The sequence below is a fragment of the Nycticebus coucang genome, chromosome 7, assembly GCF_027406575.1.
Source record: "Nycticebus coucang isolate mNycCou1 chromosome 7, mNycCou1.pri, whole genome shotgun sequence".
NCBI classification, from domain to species: Eukaryota; Metazoa; Chordata; class Mammalia; order Primates; family Lorisidae; genus Nycticebus; species Nycticebus coucang.
In genome coordinates this window covers 98,520,081-98,540,725 of record NC_069786.1, presented here as the reverse complement: position 1 = coordinate 98,540,725, position 20,645 = coordinate 98,520,081, and the positions used below count along the sequence as shown (strand labels likewise).

General features: G+C 44.6%; 1 protein-coding gene across 3 annotated transcripts in view; it reads right to left on the bottom strand.

The window, feature by feature from the left end:
* Nucleotides 1–1,918: 1,918 nt before the first annotated feature.
* The window catches only part of CASP10 (caspase 10), a 45,795-nt gene continuing 27,068 nt past the window's right edge, over nucleotides 1,919–20,645 (bottom strand). Inside the window, exons 6-9 of one of the 3 annotated variants that reach the window (XM_053596647.1) lie at nucleotides 12,932–13,040; nucleotides 12,183–12,367; nucleotides 11,884–12,092; nucleotides 1,920–5,550 (exon numbers count right to left, since the gene is read on the bottom strand). In XM_053596647.1, the coding sequence (XP_053452622.1) occupies nucleotides 5,397–5,550; nucleotides 11,884–12,092; nucleotides 12,183–12,367; nucleotides 12,932–13,040 (657 nt within the window). In that variant the 3' untranslated portion in view covers nucleotides 1,920–5,396. Of the gene's footprint in view, nucleotides 5,551–11,883; nucleotides 12,368–12,931; nucleotides 13,041–20,645 lie in introns of all 3 variants that reach the window. The other 2 variants (XM_053596648.1, XM_053596646.1) reach the window with 2 other exon arrangements.

The window sequence follows — 20,645 nt, the reverse complement described above, 5'->3', positions numbered from 1 at the left end:
ACTGTGGGAGGCTGAGGCAGGAGGATGATTTCAGTTCAGGAGTTCAAGACCAGCCTAGGCAAGAGTGAGACCCTGTCTCTACTAAAAATAGAAAAATCAGCCCAACATTGTGGCAGGTACCTGTAGTTTCAGCTATTTTGTAGGCTGAGGCAGGGGATTGCTTGAACCAAGAGTTTGAGGTTGCTGTGAGCTGTGACTTAATGGCACTCTACCGAGGGCGACAAAGTGAGACTCTGTCTCAAAAATAAATAAATAAATAAAGCATGATTCATTTGGCAGTACAAACCTGAGTCGTGTGTTAAGTAGGGAATTTCCCCTACTGGTTTTTTAAAAAGTATCTCATTTTAAAAAAATTTGTAAAGGGTTCCATTTTTAAAAAATTAAAAATTTAGCTCCTGCTCAAAGATAACAAATGTGTTGCTACATTCTTACCACATCCTTAAGAGCAAACTGCAGATTTTCAACAAAACCCAGACTCTACCAGGAAAAAAGTTACACGATTTGTCACATACAAAGTAGATACCACACCCAAGGACAATTTGGCAGGACTTCAGAGTTTAGAATGGGAACAAATAGTTTCAGATGGGTTCTTTTTTTTTTTTTGTAGAGACAGAGTCTCACTGTACTACCCTCGGGTAGAGTGCCGTGGCGTCACGCGGCTCACAGCAACCTCTAACTCTTGGGCTTACGCAATTCTCTTGCCTCAGCCTCCTGAGTAGCTGGGACTACAGGTGCCACCCTCGGCATATGGGGCTGGCACCCTACTCACTGAGCCACAGGCCCCGCCCAGTTTCAGATGGGTTCTAAGGAGACAAATCTAATAGAGAAAAAAAAAAACAAGAAGAGCTGCCCAAAGTGAAACCAAATGCCTCAGAGACACAGGATGTTGAGTCTGGAGCTACAAAAGATTACGAATTCTCCACCAATAGGAGCTAGACTGTGGGGTCACTAGGGTCCTTTGAAGCTCCCAAAACCAGGATTCTAGTGCTTCACTCTGTCTGCTGGAACAGCGAAGCAGAGGTGAGAGATGGTGGAGGAGGAATCTGTCACGGAGTGAGAAGATGGGTTGGAGCAAGCTTCACACAGGTCAATCACAGCACCTAACAATAAATGTGAGGACCTCCAGCCTCGAACATCCACCTATGTTGCACTACAAAGTTCAAAGTAAAGTTCATTGCTTTCCGTGGGCACCAAATCCTGAGGCAGTGCTCACATACAAAGCCCTCAGAATGCATTATCTATGAATTGTTAAAGATTATCACCTGGAAAGAATTAAAACATTTAAAAATTAAAGCGGAGCACTCATAGACTGTAGGAATAAATCAAACAACAAACACTTATGGGTCCAAGAATTCTAGGGTGAGAACTATTTACCTAGATCACTCAGAAAGAACCTGACCTGAAGGTTTTGTAAATCACGTTTGGCACCAAAAATGCCCAAACCTGTAAAATGAAGTAAACTTCTAACTTGGTTTGGTCACGGAGAAGGGGCTGCCATCGCAGCGGCACTCACCGTTGTCACACCAGTGCTTGCTCTGATTGCTCAGTATCTGCAATGTACCAGCTGCTTCTATGTCTAACGTCACCTGAGCATTGGTGGGAAATAATGTGATGTATCACACCTGCCCGCCACTGTGAGTCCCTCAAGCCAAGGCCAACAGCTGCTGTGGTTCTAGAAAAAGATATTTTCATCAGTGTAAGCATTTTTAATCAATACGTGTGAATAACATGTGCATAACACTTTCTCCAGTAGCTTCAAGCAAAACACAGGGTGGCCATAAAGTTCATGTGCAATTTAAAATAGTTACAATTGGGCGGCGCCTGTGGCTCAGTCGGTGGGGCACCGGCCCCATATGCCGAGGGTGGCAGGTTCAAACCCAGCCCCGGCCAAACTGCAACCAAAAAAAAATAGCCGGGCGTTGTAGCGGGCGCCTGTAGTCCCAGCTGCTTGGGAGGCTGAGGCAGGAGAATCGCTGCCCAGGAGTTGGAGGTTGCTGTGAGCTGTGTGAGGCCACGGCACTCTACCGAGGGCCATAAAGTGAGACTCTGTCTCTACAGAAAAAAAAAAATAGTTACAATTATTTAAATTGTATATAGGAGCCCTGTATATAGGAACCTCATTTAATCTTTTTCTCCATAAATGGGTGTCCATTGGCAGTAGTCATTTCCAAAGACTTGTGACCAAACCCCTAGTACTGGACTCTAATTCATGCAGACACATACACATGAACACCAAAATACAGACAAATGTATTTTCCATAATCTTGAAGGACATACGTGAACAAATGTGATGTGTCCTTGTCGAGGGTGATTGCATGCTGGGTATCTGTACATACCCCCGATTCACAATTGCAAATGGGCAAGGAGCCCTAAAGTGCTTGCTGGAGACCTCTAAAAATAAATTTCTTGCACAAACACAGAGTTGTAGCAAAATAAAAATATGAAAACAAGACTATAGGCCCAAAACTTAACCATCAAACTTCAAATGTTTCTGAAGAAGGGAATTCCATCAACAGTGTTTTCTCCAACTAAACTCAGAGCCAAGGCTGGCCTTCTGCTGCTGCTCCAAGAACCAGCGAGGGAAGAATCAGCCTTCACTCAGAGGACACACATCATGCTAGCATTGAGTGGCTGCTGATAAAGTCAGCTGGAATTAGGCACAAAAGAACTCAAGCTCAGCTATTTTGGTGGAGGTTACTGACAAAAGACTCTATCAAAGGCCTGCTACGTACTTGCACTTGATTAGATTTAAACGGGTACACGTACACACAATGCCCTTCATCTTTCCAAAGCTAACATTTTCTCTATGAATAAAAGGCTGGGGGCGGCACCTGTGGCTCAGAGGAGTGGGGCACTGGTCCTATATACCAGAGGTGAGGCGTTCAAACCCAGCCCTAGGCAAAAACTGCAAAATAAAAAAAGGCTGGAAAACCTAGCCTGACTTAGTGTCATGGAATGGGAGAATCAAGGGGTGAAATGGGAACCCAAGGCTTTGACTCTCAGACCTATTGCCTCTTCCTTTCTACCTTGTCACCCTTCCTGCAGAGAGCAGGTTCAAGGGCCAAAGGCTTATATATCCAACTGGACAAAGACTGTGGCCACCAGTCGTCAGCCTTGACTTGCATAAACAATGGTTTCAGAAGATCATCCTGATACAAGTATTAGCCGTATTTGCTCCGTACAGCTACATTCTCATCCAGGCAGTGCCCAGCTGTATTATAACAGGGTTCCTACGAATAATACTCATAGCAAATTTATTATAAATGAATTCAGCTTTCACATAGTCAGGCAGCCCTGAAACTTGTTTTTTTTCTTTTTTGTCATTAATTTTTTTTACAGTTTATCTTCTTTTTTTTGACACAGAGTCTCGCTATGTCTCCCTCCGTAGAGCGCTGTAATGTCACAGCTCACAGCAACCTCAAACTCTTGGGTTTAAGTGATTCTCTTGCCTCGGCCTCCCGAGTAGCTGGGACTACAGGTGCCTGCCACAATGCCCGGCTATTTTTGTTGTTATTGCAGTTGTGGTTTTTAGCTGGCCTGGGCTGGGTTCAAACCCCCAGCCTCAGTGTATGTGGCCTGTGCCCTACCCACTGAGCAGTGGGTGCTGCCATGAAACTTATTTTTCTTCATTCTTTGACATCTTTTATGCGCACCTGCACATCCCAGGAGAAATTCAGGATGTCCTGTGGCTTCCAGTTCACTTCAGTGGCCTGTAAACAATGACTAGCTGCAGGACTGTGAGTGAGTTGCTCTAGCACCCTGGGAGGTTGACACAGGAGGATCACTTGAGGTCAGCAGCTCAAGACCAGCTTGAGCAAGGGCCTCCCTCTCTACTAAAAATAGAAAAAATAAGCCAGGTGTGATGGTATGTGACTGTAGTCCCAGCAACTTGGTTTGTGTCCTTGTGGTCACAGCTCGCCTCAGCGGGGTTGACGTGCGTTCTACAACCTTCTCTCTTAGTGCAGCTCAAATCCACCAGGTTACTTGCTGAATTTTTGTCCTTTAACTCTCCTGAACAGGAGCCTCTGTGGAAAGCTGGCTTCAGCCAGCCATCTTGTCTCCTCCCAGTCCCAGCAACTTGGGAGGCTAAGGCAAGAGGATCACGTGAGCCCAAGAGTCTGAGATTGCTGTGAGCTATGGTGACACCACTGCACTCCAGTGTGGGTGAGAATAAAACCCTGTCTCAAACTCCTCCCCCCTCTAAAACCTATAAAAACAGTATCAACACTTCCACAGAGAGCTACTCCTTCAAGGCAGAGCTACACATCCTTTTGGCCAAAGAGAGCTCAGTGATCCCTGTAAACAGCTCGTCCCTAAGGCAGCCTCTCTCCTCACCTACTGGGCCAGAGGAGCAGTGTCCTAGTGACTAGGTGGGGGCTGTTGACTGTAATCCACACAACACGGCTGCCAGTCCCGCGAACATCCAACCTAGAGACAGGGGCTTCTGTGAGATTTCATCCTGAGTCGAGCTTGACTGAAGCCTGAGCTACTCATGCATGGGTTTCCACATGAAAGAGACAATAGCTTCCCTTTTCTGCTTTAGTGAGTTTGAATTGGTGTCCTGTCACCAGCTCCAGAAAGATTCTGACCAATACACGATCTGGCATTAGGTTGTAAAGTCTCTCTCCACTCCCAGAGCAACCGAATGTGTCTCTCTTCACACTGAGCCACCATCTTCTTGGAGCCAAACCTGCCTCCAACCCATGCATGAACATTTTGCTTACACTAAAACAGAAAATGAGCTGGGCATGGACCGAATTTTCACTTCCTACATATGCAGAAGAGCAGCCTTAGGAAAGGGGAGAGCAGAGGGAGGTAAGCAGAATGTCCTCACTGTCCCATCTACAATTCCGTGCAGAGGGGACACAGAACTATAACCAAGAGGCGAAAGGGGGGCTCTGGACAGGGGAAATCTAAGCTTGGTCTAGGCTAAAAATAGTGGTTCTTTGAGCTCAAGGGAACCTTAAATGCATGTGGTTCCACTTTGCTTTTCACAGATAACGTAAGCCAAGGCCAAGTATTCTGTCATCAGGGTACGCACTCAAAACCAGGGGGACAATTCAAGTCTTCAGGAAAGAAAGTTTTTTAACATGAAGACTTGTCAAGGGGGCGGCACCTGTGGCTCAAGGAGTAGGGCGCCGGTCCCATATGCCGGAGGTGGCGGGTTCAAACCCAGCCCCGGCCAAAAAACACACACACACACAAAAAAAGAAACATGTAGACTTGTCAAAAGGAAAAGAAAAAACAGAATTGATTGTGTCTGAAAGAAGGTTGTTTCCTATCACTAGAAGATCAGGTGGAGACCAGCTGACCATCCATCACCAATTCTTGTGCTAGGTGGGAGGCTGCAGGACAAAGGTGCACGTTCCTTTCAAGTGGAAGAGCCGATGAAAACTCTAGCACTGAAGTGTTCCCTGTGGAACCGGGAATACTAGTTTCTTCCTTAGTGTGAAAGCAGGCTGGGGCATCTGCTTCTTTGTTCCCCGTGCATCTGCTTGTCGGCTCACATCATCATTGACAACAGTGAGGATAGATAAGATGTCTTGATTTCTGCAGACAGAAAGGAAAAATTTTCTCAGTCAGAAGGCAAAAACTACATCCTAGGTCTTAGAAAGATAACAGATAATCACATCACTGCCAGGAAGGGAGGGTCTCGAATCGATAAATATGTAGCATTAATAATCCCCTCTCCATTACTGGCTCAGGGAGAGTTACAAAGATAAATGTGGCACAGTCCCTGAATTTAAAACACTTAGAGTACAGACATAACACATTTATCAAGCATGGCATAAATACAATGTCCACAATACGAGGCAGAATATGACCAAGTCCATATGAAAAGTAGGTCAAAGTTCCATTGCAAGTACAGAGGAGGAAGCATTTCTTCTGGTTGGAAGGAAGAGAGAAAACTCCACGGAGGAGGTAGCATTTGAGCCTGGGATGGTAGGACAAACAGCATTTACCAGAACATTCTGGAGGTGGGTGATACATATCACTGGAAGCAAAAATAACCTTTGGAGGTACACTCAATTTTCAGTTGGGGCTCCATTGTTCACTAATTGTGTGATTTTAGGCAGGTTACTTACTTCTCTGTGCCTCAGCATTAAGGAGGAACTGTGGTAATCCCAATCTCAAAGACTGCCATGGGAATGAAATAATGTATTTCAGGTAAAGCACTTAGGACACTGGCTACACTATTCCATTGACCATTTTTTTAACATTATTATTACTACTCTCTTCTTCCTCCTCCTCCTCCTCATGATCATCACCATTTTTCAGGTGGAGGATTGCAATTCCTGCCTTGTTCTCTATCCCTGGATCTTGCTTTGCACTAGCTATTTTCTCTGTTCCCGTATCTTCCTATGGCTGACCCCTTCTCATTACATAAGCTTCCCCTGAAATATTACCCCCACCAAGAAGCCTTTCCAAGTAGCCCCCGCCCTGTTCTCTGTATCATTATGTCATGATCCCCTTTTCATATGTTCATGGCAGTCACCACTTCCTGAAATTGTCTTATTAACTTAAATATTAAACAATGAAAACCATACAACATGAATAAAATAAATTGAAGAGGACACTTAAAAAATGGAAGTATATCTCATGTTCATGGATTAGAAAAATTAATCTTGTTAAAATAACCATACTAAACAAGCGTTCTATAGATTTAATGCAATCCCTACCAAATACCAATGAAAAGCCAGGTTTATGGGTACATCTATAGTCTCAGCTACTCAGGAGACTGAGAAGGGACAATCACTTGAACCCAGGAGTTTAAGGCCAGGCTGGGTAACACAGTGAGAACCTGTCTCTTCACAAAAATAGAAGAAACAGCTCCGTAAAATTTATATGGAAACACAAAAGACTCCACGTAGCAAAAGCAATTCTGAACAAAAAGAAAGCTGGAGGTATAAGACCACCTGACTTTGAAATATACTACAAAGCTATAGTAAATAAAAACAGTATGGTACTGGCATAAAAAGAGACATGCATTTAAAAGAACAAAATAGCTTAGAAATGAATTCATGTGTCTACAGCTAACTGATTTTTTTTTTTTTTTGTAAAGACAGAATCTCACTGTACCGCCCTCGGGTAGAGTGCCGAGGCGTCACACGGCTCACAGCAACCTCTAACTCTTGGGCTTACGCGATTCTCTTGCCTCAGCCTCCCAAGCAGCTGGGACTACAGGCGCCCGCTACAACGCCCGGCTATTTTTTGTTGCAGTTTGGCCAGGGCTGGGTTTGAACCTGCCACCCTCGGCATATGGGGCCGGCGCCCTACTCACTGAGCCACAGGCGCCGCCCCAAGCTAACTGATTTTTGACAAAGAATCCAAGAACATACATTGGAGAAAAGACAGTCTCTTCAAAAGATGGTGCTAGGAAAATTAGATATCCGCATGCAGAAGAATGACACCTACATTTCTCTTTACATAAAAATCAACTTGAAATGGATTGAAGCCTTAAACATAAAACCTGATACCATGAAACTACTGGAAGAAAACAAACCACCTCACTCCAGTTGGAATGGCTATTATCAAAAAAACAAAAGAAAGCAAGTGTTTGCAAGGATGTAGAGGGATTATACATTAGTATGGGCATTATGTAAAACAGTATGGAGGTTCCTCAAAATATTAAATACGTGGTCCAGCAATCTCACTACTGAGTATATATCCAGAGAAAACAAAATCAGTATTCAAAGAGATAGCTGCACTCCCATGTTTACTTCAGCACTATTTACAGTAGCCAAGATAGGGGATCAACCTAAATGCCCCACAAGAGATGAATGGATAAAGATAATGTGGCAAATATACACAAAGGAATACTATTCAGCCATAAAAAATAAACAAAATCCTGTCATTTGCAACAACATGGATGAACCTGGAAGACATAATATTAAGTGAAGTAAATCAGACATCAAAAAAGAAAAATTAAAAAAAAAAAAAAGGATGAGCTGACTCATATGTGGAATCTAAAACAAAAAAAAGTTGATATCAAGAGAATTGCTTAAGCCCGAGAGTTTGAGATTGCTGTGAGCTGTGACACCACAGCACTCTATCAAGGGCCACATAGTGAGACTCTGTCTCAAAAAAAAAAAGTTGATATCATGAAACTGGTTATGAAAGACTTGGGAGGAGGAGGGAAGATAAGATGGGGAAAGGTTGGTCAATGGGTACAAAGTTACAATTAAATGGGAGGAATTAATTCTGGTGTTCTCAGTTTTCCCCAATAGATTTAGGAGTTTTGTAACATGGATATATTGTATGGTGGTGAAGTCTGGGCTTTTGGTGTACCCATCACCCAAATGGTGTACATTGTATCGAAATGTTTCATCCTTAGCCCCCTTCCATTCTCCCTGAGTTCTAGAGTGGGTGACTATAGTTAATAATGTAGTACTGTATACCACAAAATAACTAAAAGAGAGGATTTGTGGGGGGGTTTTGTTTTGTTTGTTTTGGAGACAGAGTTTTACCTTTTTGCCCTTGGTAGAATGCTGTGGCATTACAGCTTATAGCAACCTCAAACTCTTGGGCTCAAACAATCCTCTTGCCTCAGCCTCTGGAGAAGCTGGGACTATAGGTACCATCACAATGCCTGGTGATTGTTTTAGAAACAGGATCTCATGGAGGGACCTGGAACATATTCTCCTGAGTAAAGTATCTCAAGAATGGAGGAAAAAGTATCCAATGTACTCAGTCCTTCTATGAAACCAACTTCTATTTACTTACATTTTCTTATGAAAGATAGAACACAACTATGGCCCAGGATGAAGGAGAGAAATGGAGTGGGAAGGGAGGGGAGGGGGGAGGTTTGACAGAGGGAGGGTGAAAGGCGGGACCACACCTATGGAGCACATTGCAAGGGTACAAGTCAAATCTGTCAAGTGTAGAACATAAATGTCTTAACACAATAATCAAGTAAATTAGGCGAAAGCTATGTTGATTGGTTTGATGTAAACACGTCAGATTGTATAAAAAAAACACATTGTACCCCACATATGCATAAATGTATTCATGATCTATATGTATATGACTTAATAAAAAAAATTTTTTTAAAAAGAAAGAAAGAAAGAAACAGGATCTCACTCTTGCTCAGGTTTTGTCTCGAACTCTTGAGCTCAGGCAATCCATCCACCACTTTGACCTCCCAGAGTGCTAGGATTACAGGGATGAGCCACCGCACAGGCTAGAAGAGAGGCTTTTGGAGGTACTCACCAAAAAGAAATGACAAATTCTTGGGGTGGTGTATATACTAACTACCCTGATTTGATCATTAAACAAGATATGTATATATGTGTGTGTATATCTATATCTCAAAATATCAAACTGTACCCCCATAAACAAGTACAATTATGATGTGTCAATTAAAAAGTAAATAAAAGGGGGCTGGGCGCAATAGCTCACACCTGTAATCTTAGCACTGGGAATGGGTGTGGTGGCTCATGCCTGTAATCCTAGAACTCTGGAATGCTGAGTGCGTGTGGATTGCTTGAGCTCAGGAGTCTCTAAAAAAAAAAAGAAAGAAAGAAGAAATTTCTACAGTAGCAAAAAATAGGCATTGCTTAGTCAGGCTTGTATACCATCTCCTTTTAGTAAACTGTTGAATGTTTAAATAGTTAATGATTAATCAGGTGTTGAGCCCAGGAATTTGAGGTTGCTGTGAGCTATGACACCACAGCACTCTACCCAGGGCAACAGAGTGAGACGCTGTCTCAAAAAAAAAAAAAAAAAGAGGGTGGCGCCTGTGGCTCAGTCGGTAAGGCGCCAGCCCCATATACCGAGGGTGGCAGGTTCAAACCCAGCCCCGGCCAAATTGCAACCAAAAAATAGCCGGGCGTTGTGGTGGGTGCCTGTAGTCCCAGCTACTCGGGAGGCTGAGGCAAGAGAATCGCCTTAAGCGCAGGAGTTGGAGGTTGCTGTGAGCTGTGTGAGGCCACGGCACTCTACCGAGGGCCATAAAGTGAGACTCTGTCTCTACAAAAAAAAAAAAAAGAAAAAGAAAGAAAGAAAAAAATACATATATATATATGTATATATATATATATATATATATATATATATATACCTTCTCTCTTGTCCACAATTGCTCCCCTAGCCCCTAGTTCAGCATCCAGTATAATAGGCACATAGCAGGCCCTCAATAGATACTGCCTTGTTCCTGAAGACATAGACATTGGGCTCAGCGCCCAGAACTCAGTGGTTAGGGCACCAGCTACAAACACCGGGGCTGGTGGGTTCGAAACTGGGCCAGCTAAAACAACAATGACAACTACAACAAAAAAAAAACCGGGTGTTATGGTGGGCACCTGTAGTCCCAACTAAAGCTATATGAATCAGGGTTTTTGCCTGCCCATAATGTTTTACATAATGCCATACTAAAGACCTGTCTTGCCTCAAGAGGCTGAGGCAAGAGAATCACTTAAGCACAAGAGTTTGCAGTTGCTGTGAACTGTAATGCCACTGCACTCTACTAAGGGTGACATAGTAAAACTCTGTCTCAAAAAAAAAAAAAAAAAAGACATAGACATTGGCCTTTGACAGCTGTGGGAGCATCGAGGGGCTGGTAAAGAAGAGGGAAAAGTTGGGCAGCACCTGTGGCTCAACGGAGTAGGGTGCTGGCCCCATATGCCAGACGTGGCGGGTTCAAACCCAGCCCCAGCCAAAAGCTGCAAAAAAAAAAAAAAAAAGAAGAAGAGGGGTGGCGCCTGTGGCTCAGTCGGTAGGGCGCCGGCCCCATATACCGAGGGTGGTGGGTTCAAACCCGGCCCCGGCCAAACTGCAACCAAAAAATGGCCGGGTGTTGTGGCGGGCGCCTGTAGTCCCGGCTACTCAGGAGGCTGAGGCAGGAGAATCGCTTGAGCCCAGGAGTTGGAGGTTGCTGTGAGCCATGTGACGCCACAGCACTCTACCGAGGGCCATAAAGTGAGACTCTGTCTCTATAAAAAAAAAAAAAAAAAAAGAAGAGGGAAAAGTGACTCAAGGCTCCAGTCTTGAATTCCCAGAACAGCATGGTGGCCATTCCTAGAAATGGGAATTCAGGAGCAGGTGCTCCTTGAGAAGGCTGGAAGATCCATACAGAATATGTCCTCCAAGGGCAACACAAAAGTAGTTTATCTGGCAGGCAGTGAATGAGGTTGGCTCAGGCAGTCATTCATTAGCCCAGCAAATATTTATCAAGCCCAGCAACATATCAGATACTGTGCCAGGTGCTAAAGCTACATGAATCAGGGTTTCTGCCCTCCGGGAATTCTCAGATGAGTAGACTAGAGATGGCAATTTGGGAGACATATTCATGGAGGTGTCAGTGGCCGCTGGGTCTCTCTGCCAGGAGAGGAGCTGGGGAAGAGGAATTCACAAGTGCAGGGAAGAGAGTCTGGTGACGGCCCAATTCTAGGGTTACTGAAATCGAAGATGTGGCAGAGGGAAGTTGTTAGGCAGATAGAATGCCCAGGCCAGCACATAGGTAGGTGCTTGGCAAATATGAGTGCCTGATAAATGAGAAAGGAAGGAATAAACGAAAGCCTCCCGTGCCTTTGTTCATGCTGTTCCCTCTGCCCAGCATGTCTGTCTCCCTGATTCTCTGCCTAACACCAATTGGCCATTGCTAGAAGCCTCCTCTGACCCGCCAGCACTGGATGAGGTATTTGTCCCATGTATTTCCATAACAACTGTGCTTCATGACATGTATTTACCACCTGGGGATGCTCTTCCCTGTCTGTTTGTCTGTGGCTCAAGCTCATGAGCAACATGTGGCCTGGGATGGTGTCTTTCTTAATTCCCTATCTTCCTTTTCAGGTCTATGCTGGTACTCAATGCAAGGTTGTTAGGGAGGGAGGGATGGATGGATGGACAAACGGGCAGGTGGATGGAAAAACTCCAAACTCTCACCTTGGGACCAACTTCTTCAGACAATTGCATAGAGATTGAATATACCAGCTGCCTTTCTCCACGTCCCTGAAGCACTTGTAGCCAGGGACTGTGGCTAGCCCAAGTAGGAAATCTGCCTCAACAGGAATGCTATCCTGAAGTGTGCTCTCAGGGTTCCAGGCATCTGCTTCAATGGATACAGAGTGCTGTGTCTCTATACCTTGGCAGGCCTGGAAGAAAAAGAGCTTAGGTTTTTCAGCCAGTCCAGGGCACTGGTGGGCTGTGAAGTGAGACGTGATCTCCCGAATGGGAATGCAGACCCCATCTGAAGAGTAGACAGTGCCCACATTTCCGTGGGTCAGAACACAGAACACGAAGCAGTCCCCGTTAGCATGGTCCGGATGACTCTTCTGCTCCTGGAGAATCTGGTCCATGCGCACCTTGGTCACATCATCATACTTGTACACTGTGAAGCCGAGCCACTGAAACACGTCTGTAAGGCAGACTGCAAGGAAAGGAGGCGAGGAGGAAGCAATGAAATGCAGCAAACAAAATAAAATGAGGAAGTGAAACAATGCTCTAAAAATTGCACAGCAAATAGTCTAATGTTCTGGATTATTTTTACTTCCGTAACAACAAAATCTTGCAAGGAACCTGACTTCCCGTAGTGCTCAGCGCTGTCACAAGAGTCCTGAGAATCAGCAGGCAACCTGTTTCATCCCATTTCACACATGAGGAGGCTGAAGTCCTACAACTCTCCCAAGGCCACACCCCTAGCTAGCGGAGGCACCAGAGCTCAAGCCCAAGTTTCCTTGTGTGACCCAGTAAGCTCTCCCCACACAACAGAGGTGTAAATAGTCAGGGACTCCTGTTACTCTTTAGCAGACTGGTGATACCCTGAAGTTCTGCAGGAGCCTTAGAAATATTTATGACATCATCCTTACATTTATATGGATGATAAAAGTTACAGAGAGAAAATGTAAAAAAAATAATAATTTTAAGATCGCCAGCAGACAGAGCAAATTAAATATCAACTTGCATTTGATAAACTATTTCTGACTTTTCTTACCAGCATCGTTGTCAGTCCCTGGTCTGTCGCTTAGGGAGGTAAATTTGTGGTTGTTGACAATGACACAGTGGCCTCTGTATTTCCCATTCATCCTGTACTCAGGTGTCTCCTTGAAAAAGAAATAGAACCACTCAGTAGGAATCCTCAACTGAGGGTTTAAATGTTTCTAACGAAGTAACTACTCCAGTGGGTACATTTTGAGGAAGAGCAGGGTGCATCTCTCACTCTCTTTTTTTAGACAGAGTCTCGCTTTATTGCTGGGAGAATGGGGACCAAAGACCCCATTCTTGGCAAAGGAAAGCACCCTCATAAAATTTTCTTTGTTCTGAGTGAGTCAGAACAAAGAAAATTCAGCTAGTTTACATTTAAGTTAGCCATTGCTAGCTTAAAGGCAATCCCCTGCCTTCTCTGAAATTCTAGCCTGTTGGGGATACAGCTTACAAACACCCCTCCTGGGTCTGTGAGCACTCTGAGGAAAAATGGTCAAAGAAGAGGCTTCACAAGACCTAGAAAGATACATTAGCTGGGTCATCTCCTGCCTAGTAAACAGGTAAAGCAGATACCCACTGTGGAGATTTACATTTGCCTAAGGCAGAGATCAAGGGAGTAGCTCAAGCCCTGAGATATGGGCAGAAGAGTTTATATCTTATGCAGAGGAAGTTCCTCTGTGGTGGTGATGGGAGTAAAATTCCTTCCTCCCACCAATTCCTCAGAGAAGTTAACGCTGGTGCCGGATTACTCCACAGGGAACTAGCGGATTACTCCACAGGGAACTAGCGGAGTTTAACACCTCCCTAGAAATCTCTGTGTGTGATCTCAAGCGGGAGGCTCTCCTAACACAAGGCTCAGATTTGAGATTTCTCAAGGCTACACTTAAGGTTAATAATAACAATAGGAGCTGATATGCTCAATCAGAGAAAATGCTGGCATCTTTGTTCCCTCCCTCATCTTACCCTCTGGGCAAATAGACTTCAATAAAAGCAGAGAGGAGCAAACACTCAGTGGCGCCATTGTCTGAAGCCCACAAAAGGCTAATGGACCCCTGAGCTCCCACCTTCAATTCTACTCTATGTCTCACGACTCTTTCTTTACCCTCATTTCCAACTCTGTATTTCTTCAGTGGTCGCTGCCAGTTTCCATGGGTCTTAGTGGACCCTGTCCTGGGGTGGGACCCCAACACTTTGTCACCCTTGGTAGAGTGCCGTGGTGTCACAGCTCACAACAACCTCAAACTCTTGGCCTCAAGCGATCCTCTTACCTCAGCCTCCCAAGTAGCTGGGACAGCAGGGACCTGCCATAACGCTGGGCTATTTTTAGAGATGGGGGTCTCACTCTTGCTCAGGCTGGTCTCCAATTCCTGAGATGAGACAATCTACCTGCCACAGCCTCCCACTGTGCTGGGATTACAGGCGTGAGCCACTGAGCCTGGACACAGTACATCCCTTAATGCCACTTGTTTAAGTGATGTTTTTATACTTTAGTTGAAAAAGTCACAAGTCACATAATGAAAGCTGGCGATTCTAACCGTTCTGTACTCGGTTTTGCTGTTAAACTATGATCTAGGCGGCGCCTGTGGCTCAGTGAGCAGGGCGCTGGCCCCATATGCCGAGGGTGGCGGGTTCAAACCCACCCAGGCCAAACTGCAACAAAAAAATAGCCGGGCGTTGTGGTGGGCGCCTGTAGTCCCAGCTGCTCGGGAGGCTGAGGCAAGAGAATCACTTAAGCCCAGGAGTTGGCGGTTGCTGTGAGCTGTGTGATGCCACGGCACTCTACCGAGGGCCATAAAGTGAGACTCTGTCTCTACAAAAAAAAAAAAAAAACTATGATCTAAAAACAATTTCAAAGATTCTTTTTAAGTCCTAGAGCCCAGTGAGACGCTGTCTCAAAAAAAAAAAAAGTCATAATAAAAAAATATAATTCTAAGGTGGAATGCCATGTCCTGATTCAAATTCAGACTTCACCTGGTTTGATCGGAAAATCTCAATTATCAGAGTTAGAAAACAGAATATGTGTTTTAATATTGCAAATCCAGCATTTTTGCAAAAGCATCTTCAGTTTTGGATTAGCAATATGAAGAAAGCATAGGTAAGGATTTGAGAAGACAACTAAATTAAAAAACAGGTTTTCTTTTCTTCAGATGGTAGTGATATGGAGTGATCTGATTCCTCCAAAAACAAAGAAATCTCCTTTTTAACTTTATAAAAATAATATACAAGCCAGTGCAGTGGCATGCACCTGTGGTCCCAGCTCCTCAGGAGGCTGAGGTGAGAGGAGCCTTTGAGCCTAGGAATTCGAGATCAGCCTGGGCAACATAGCAAGAACACTATCTCAAAAAAAAAAAAAAAAAATATATATATATATATATACACACATACACTCACGTATCAAAGTAAGAATTTAAAAACGTGTAGTTATTTTTGAAGGCTATTGTAAAGAGCCTCCAAAAAAGCAATGACAAATTGGCTGAGTTGGCTTCAGAGAAGCCTCAATACAACTAGCCTCTGTGAAACGGATCTCTTGAAAACTAGGCACCCTTCCTTTCTTTGATCCACAGAAAGGAAATGCTTTCAGTGGATTAAAAAAAAAAAATTCCCAGGCGGAGCCTGTGGCTCAGAGGAGTAGGGCACTGGCCCCATATGCTGGAGGTGGTGGGTTCAAACCCAGCCCTGGCCAAAAACTGCAAAAAAAAAAAAAAAAAAAAAAATTCCCCTTTCTAGAAGTAACCCAGAGGGTATGCATGACTGAAAATGTAATAGCATTATTTCCATAGCCAAAGGTATGCTTGATACTGAACAAGGCAGCAAGAGCACAGGTAATCACGAAGGGGGAAAGAACCAAGTCAGAAACAAACAGCTGTAAGCCCTCGAAGCCATTAAGGGCTGGACCCTACCTAGGTAGAGTGCTCCTGATGAAAGAAAGTGCCTAGACCAGTGTTTTTCAACCTTTTTTTTTTTGGTAGAGATAGAGTCTGACTTTATTGCCCTTGGTAGAATGCCTTGGCATCACACAGCTCACAGCAACCTTGAACTCCTGGGCTTAGGCAATTCTCTTGCCTCAGCCTCCCAAGTAGCTGGGACTACAGGCACCTGCCACAACACCGGCTATTTTTTTGTTGCAGTTTGGCCGGGTCGGGTTTGAACACGCCACCCTCGGTATATGGGCCTAGCGCCCTACCCACTGAGCCACAGGCGCTGCCCATTTTCAACCTTTTTTTTTTTTATCTCAAGCACAGTTGAACCTATAGTTAGACTTCCACGACACTCATAAATTTATGTTGATTAAAAAAACAGTAAAAAAAAAAAAAAAAGGAATATACTTACTTGCTTCGAACTTCTTTCAAAAATAATTTAATTAATGATCTTAAAAAATTTTCATAGCCATGGGCGGCACCTGTGGCTCAGTCGGTAAGGCACCGGCCCCATATACCAAGGGTGGCGGGTTCAAACCCGGCCCCGGCCAAACTGCAACAAAAAAATAGCCGGGTGTTGTGGCGGGCACCTGTAGTCCCAGCTACTTGGGAGGCTGAGGTAAGAGAATCACTTAAGCCTAGGAGTTGGAGGTTGCTGTGAGCTGTGTGATGCCACAGCACTCTACCGAGGGCCATAAAGTGAGACTCTGTCTCTACAAAAAAAAAAAAAAATTTTTTCATAGCCCACCAGCATGCCATAGCACATGGTTTGAAAATCACTGGTCTAGACCTTTGTTCTGGCTTCAGAATTGAGTGTTGGCAGATGCTGCCAATATCACCATGGAGACCAAGCTAGCACGCGATTGGAAGTGCTGTCACTTGAAAAGAGAAGTATTCAGACTCTTCAAATATCTTCACCCACGCACTTAGATTTCCTTACTAATAATTTTATAATTACGTAAGTAATTCTAGAGAATTGTTTTTCCCTCAAGGCACTCCTGCAACATAAATTCAGCCACTTTTCCCTTCCTGATAGGAGAGGCTGATGTTCTCACATTCCTTTCTGCTTTGTGTGGTGGGACACTACCCTTCTGGCAGGCCATGGGTTGGGGAATTAAGATTACATGGATCAGATCACAGGTTCCTGGTAGAAGCATGATTGGGTTAAGTCAGCATTTATCTGTCACTGGATATACAGAGGCTAGGTGGATCTGAAGAGGAAAAAAAGAGAAAACAAAAAGAAAGGCCCAGGGACCAATTTGGGGAAGCCATTGGAATTAGCTTAGTCACGCCTTTGGCATTGGCTGAGTATCACACTGCTTTAAACTATTCCTGCAAACTCTCTGGTTCCTCTGGATAAGAATCTAACATAGAAAACTGACAGATGGGTTATTTGTCACGTGACAGTACCAGGAAAATGTAACATAACATAAAACAGTTTTCTTCTCTCACTCACAGCAAATTTGTAATAGAATCCACCAAGCTCTGCCTTTGTCTCTGGGCACAAGTTAATAATTAACTATGGTTAAGGTCAGTCCTCAGGCTCAGCTAAGAAGTCCATCTTCCCCAGAACAGAAAATATATGAAAAGCAACCCAAACTGCAGTGGCTCATAGCACCTGGAAATTCTTTTTCACCTTGAGAGAAGGTAACACTCCAGAAGAAGCCATGTCTAAACCTTGGAAGTGCAGAATTGTATAGCAGAAAGAAACTGCCTTATCCTTTAGGAAGTGAAGTGGCTGCCTGAGCTCACGCGGCTCCACAGTGGTGGAACCCGGAGTCAGACTGCTGGGCTCAAATGCCAGCTCCACTGGCTGCAGCACCTTAGCAAAGTACTAGATGTCACGGGTCTCAGTTTCCCCATCATGAAGTGCAGATAACAGTAGTACCCATGTCTAGGTGACTGGAAGATTAAATAGCATCATCTCCTGGAATGCTGTCACACTGGCCGGTGCTCCGTGATGGGAATCCTCCCCAATATCATTGTCACCAATACCACAGCACACAACTTCCAGGTTAGCAAAAAGGCTGAATTCTGGAAAGCTGCGTGTCTTAGGCTCTGAAGGTTAATATTCCAGAAAAAACTGAGGACTGGGCTTTGATAAACCTTACATATCACAGACAGACTTCACAAAAAATAGTTTAGTCCTAAGCAGTATAGCTCAGTGGTAGATTCTGGAACGTTTTCCTAAGGTCATGGTATCTGGGCAGAGATTCGGGGCACTGCCAAGTCCCTCCTCTTGTTTTTCTCTCTCTGACAAACAGAAGCAGCATCTGGAGCCACTCTGTCCTCAGACCGCACAGTCCATGGTCATTACTTGCCTGCAGGCTTCAGCCCTGCAGAGGCTCCTCTCCCCCTCAGAGGGTGACCTCATTCTGAAGGGTGGAGGAAGAGCGGTTGTCCATATTCCCCAGAATCAGCTATGCTGAGTATTCAGAGCAGAAGCCACCCAGCCTGTCCCACACCCCACGGAAGAACTGGTATAATACCTATATTCACTGCCCTGCCTTGAATTATTTTATTATTGCCTTTTTTTTTCCTGGAGACAGAGTCTCACTATGTTGCCCTCAATAGAGTGCTGTGGCATCACAGCTCATAGCAACCTCTAACTCTTGGGCTTAAGCGATTCTCTTGCCTCAGCCTCCCAAGTAGCTGGGACTACAGGTGCCCACCACAACACGTGGCTATGCCCTGCCTTGAACTGAAATAACAAATGAATTATCCACTAATCTGTAAATCTTCTCTATCAAGTCACCTTGAATTATTTGGTATATCTCAAATACATCTACTCCTGCCATACTGATTCAAGTTGTAAAATCTGTGTTAGAAACACCCACCATTGCACCTTCAATGCTGGTGCTGCCAAGGCCCCTCCTGTTAAGGAAACAGACAATGTAGGGAGTACAGGAAATTCACATAGTTAAGATAAAGGTCAAAAATCTAGACTCACTACTTGGGAGGCTGAGGCAAGAGAATTGCTTAAGCCCAGGAGTTGGAGGTTGCTGTGAGCTGTGTGATGCCATGGCACTCTACCGAGGGCCATAAAGTGAGACTCTGTCTCTACAAAAAAAAAAAAAAAAAAATCTAGACTCAGTACAGTGAAGGGCAGACATTTAATCCCCAGCCATACAAAAGGGCATTAGCAGGAGAAAGAAGGAGAATCAACTCCCTCTTCCCAAAGGGGAAGCTTCACGAAGATACACCGGCAAAAAATACAACAGGACATGTGCACAAGGGCGTTCCTTCTCGGTGGCATTACAGGAATAACTAAGAATTGGAAATAGCCTAATTTCCACCAATAGAGAGTGGCTGAGGAAGCGATGGTACATCCAGACATCGTAGTAGGATGCTGAAGACAGTCTCTGTACTCTGCTCCTGGAGATACTGTCACAGGGAGTCAGCATGTTAGTATGCTATCTCTCTGGTGACAAAGGGGAGATCTGGGTTGTTTTTTCTCAACAGTGACAATAGGACAAATCATAAAACAAATAAAAATGGTAAGTGATGAAGGAGGAGAGGCAAGGATACAACACAGACTTTTCTTCGGGCCTACATTTACATTTTACACTAGGAAACACAAAATTTAAGTCTAGGGCCCTGTTCTTTCCATATTCTCCTCCCCCTTTACCACCACTGTCACCCCTTGTCCTCAGTCCTCAGCCTACGCACAAAGCCCCAGAGAGGACTTGACCAAGTGTCAGGGAAGCACTGACCCTGTGTGAGGGGACCAGCAAGTCACCCCAAGTCCCTGGAGATGCCTTCCTGCTGGAGGCCCCCAGGCTTATGGCTGCAGGAGAGTGACCAAAGCCACACTGCTTCACCCACAGGGCTGCACAATAGTGGAATTTCCTTTTTTTTTTTAAGAGCAGCTTCTACCTAGGAGGAACTTCCCATTATTGTGAGAGTTCCCCAGTGTTGTATCCTTAGCTCTGGGAGCAAATGCACAGTAGTTTTAGTTTTACTTTCCAAAAGACTTCCAGCCTTACTCTTCATAAGCCATGGTCCCCTTCCTGCAGAGTCCTAGAATCAGAATCTAAGTGACATACAAAGGCCTGGCCAGGCTGCCTCCTAGTTTTGTCCAGCAGTTCAGTGAATCTTCTGAGACTAAGGGCAACGTGAAGGCAGCAGCTGGCTCTGCCCAGCATCTCCAAGCCCTGAATTTCCTTGATTTGTCTTCCCTTGGAGGATAAAATGAGCCTGAACAGGAGCTAGGAGAAAGCGTGAAGGTCTATCTACCTCTCTTTTCCTGAGGATGCTGCATCCCCTGCTAACACCCTTCAAGTCTCTGTGTCAGAGTAAAATGAATGAATGAATGTCCCACAAATGAATGAATGAATGTCCCACAAATCAACTTCTTTTGATTTTTCAAGAGAATCCACTAAGACCTTACAAAGGAACAGTTGGTAGATCTCCTCAATAGAGAAGCATTCCTCTCTTTAAGAAAACCCTATACCACACTCCAAAATATCAACTTAGAGTTTTTAGTTGTTTAGAGATTGGGTCTCACTCTGTTGTGCAGGCTAGAGTGTAGTGGCATGATCATAACTCACTGTAACCTCAAACTCCTGGGCTCAAGTGATCCAGCTGCCTCAGCCTCCTGAGTTGCTGGGACTATAGGTACTTGCCATGAGGCTAGCTAATTTGTTTATGTATTTATTTATTTATTTGCAATAGTCTCAAGCTGTACCCCTTGGTAGAGTGCCATGGCATCACAGCTCACAGAAACCTTAAACTCTTGGGCTTAAGAGATTCCCTTGCCTCAGCCTCCCAAGTAGCTGCAGGCGCCCGCCACAATTGGTTGCAGTT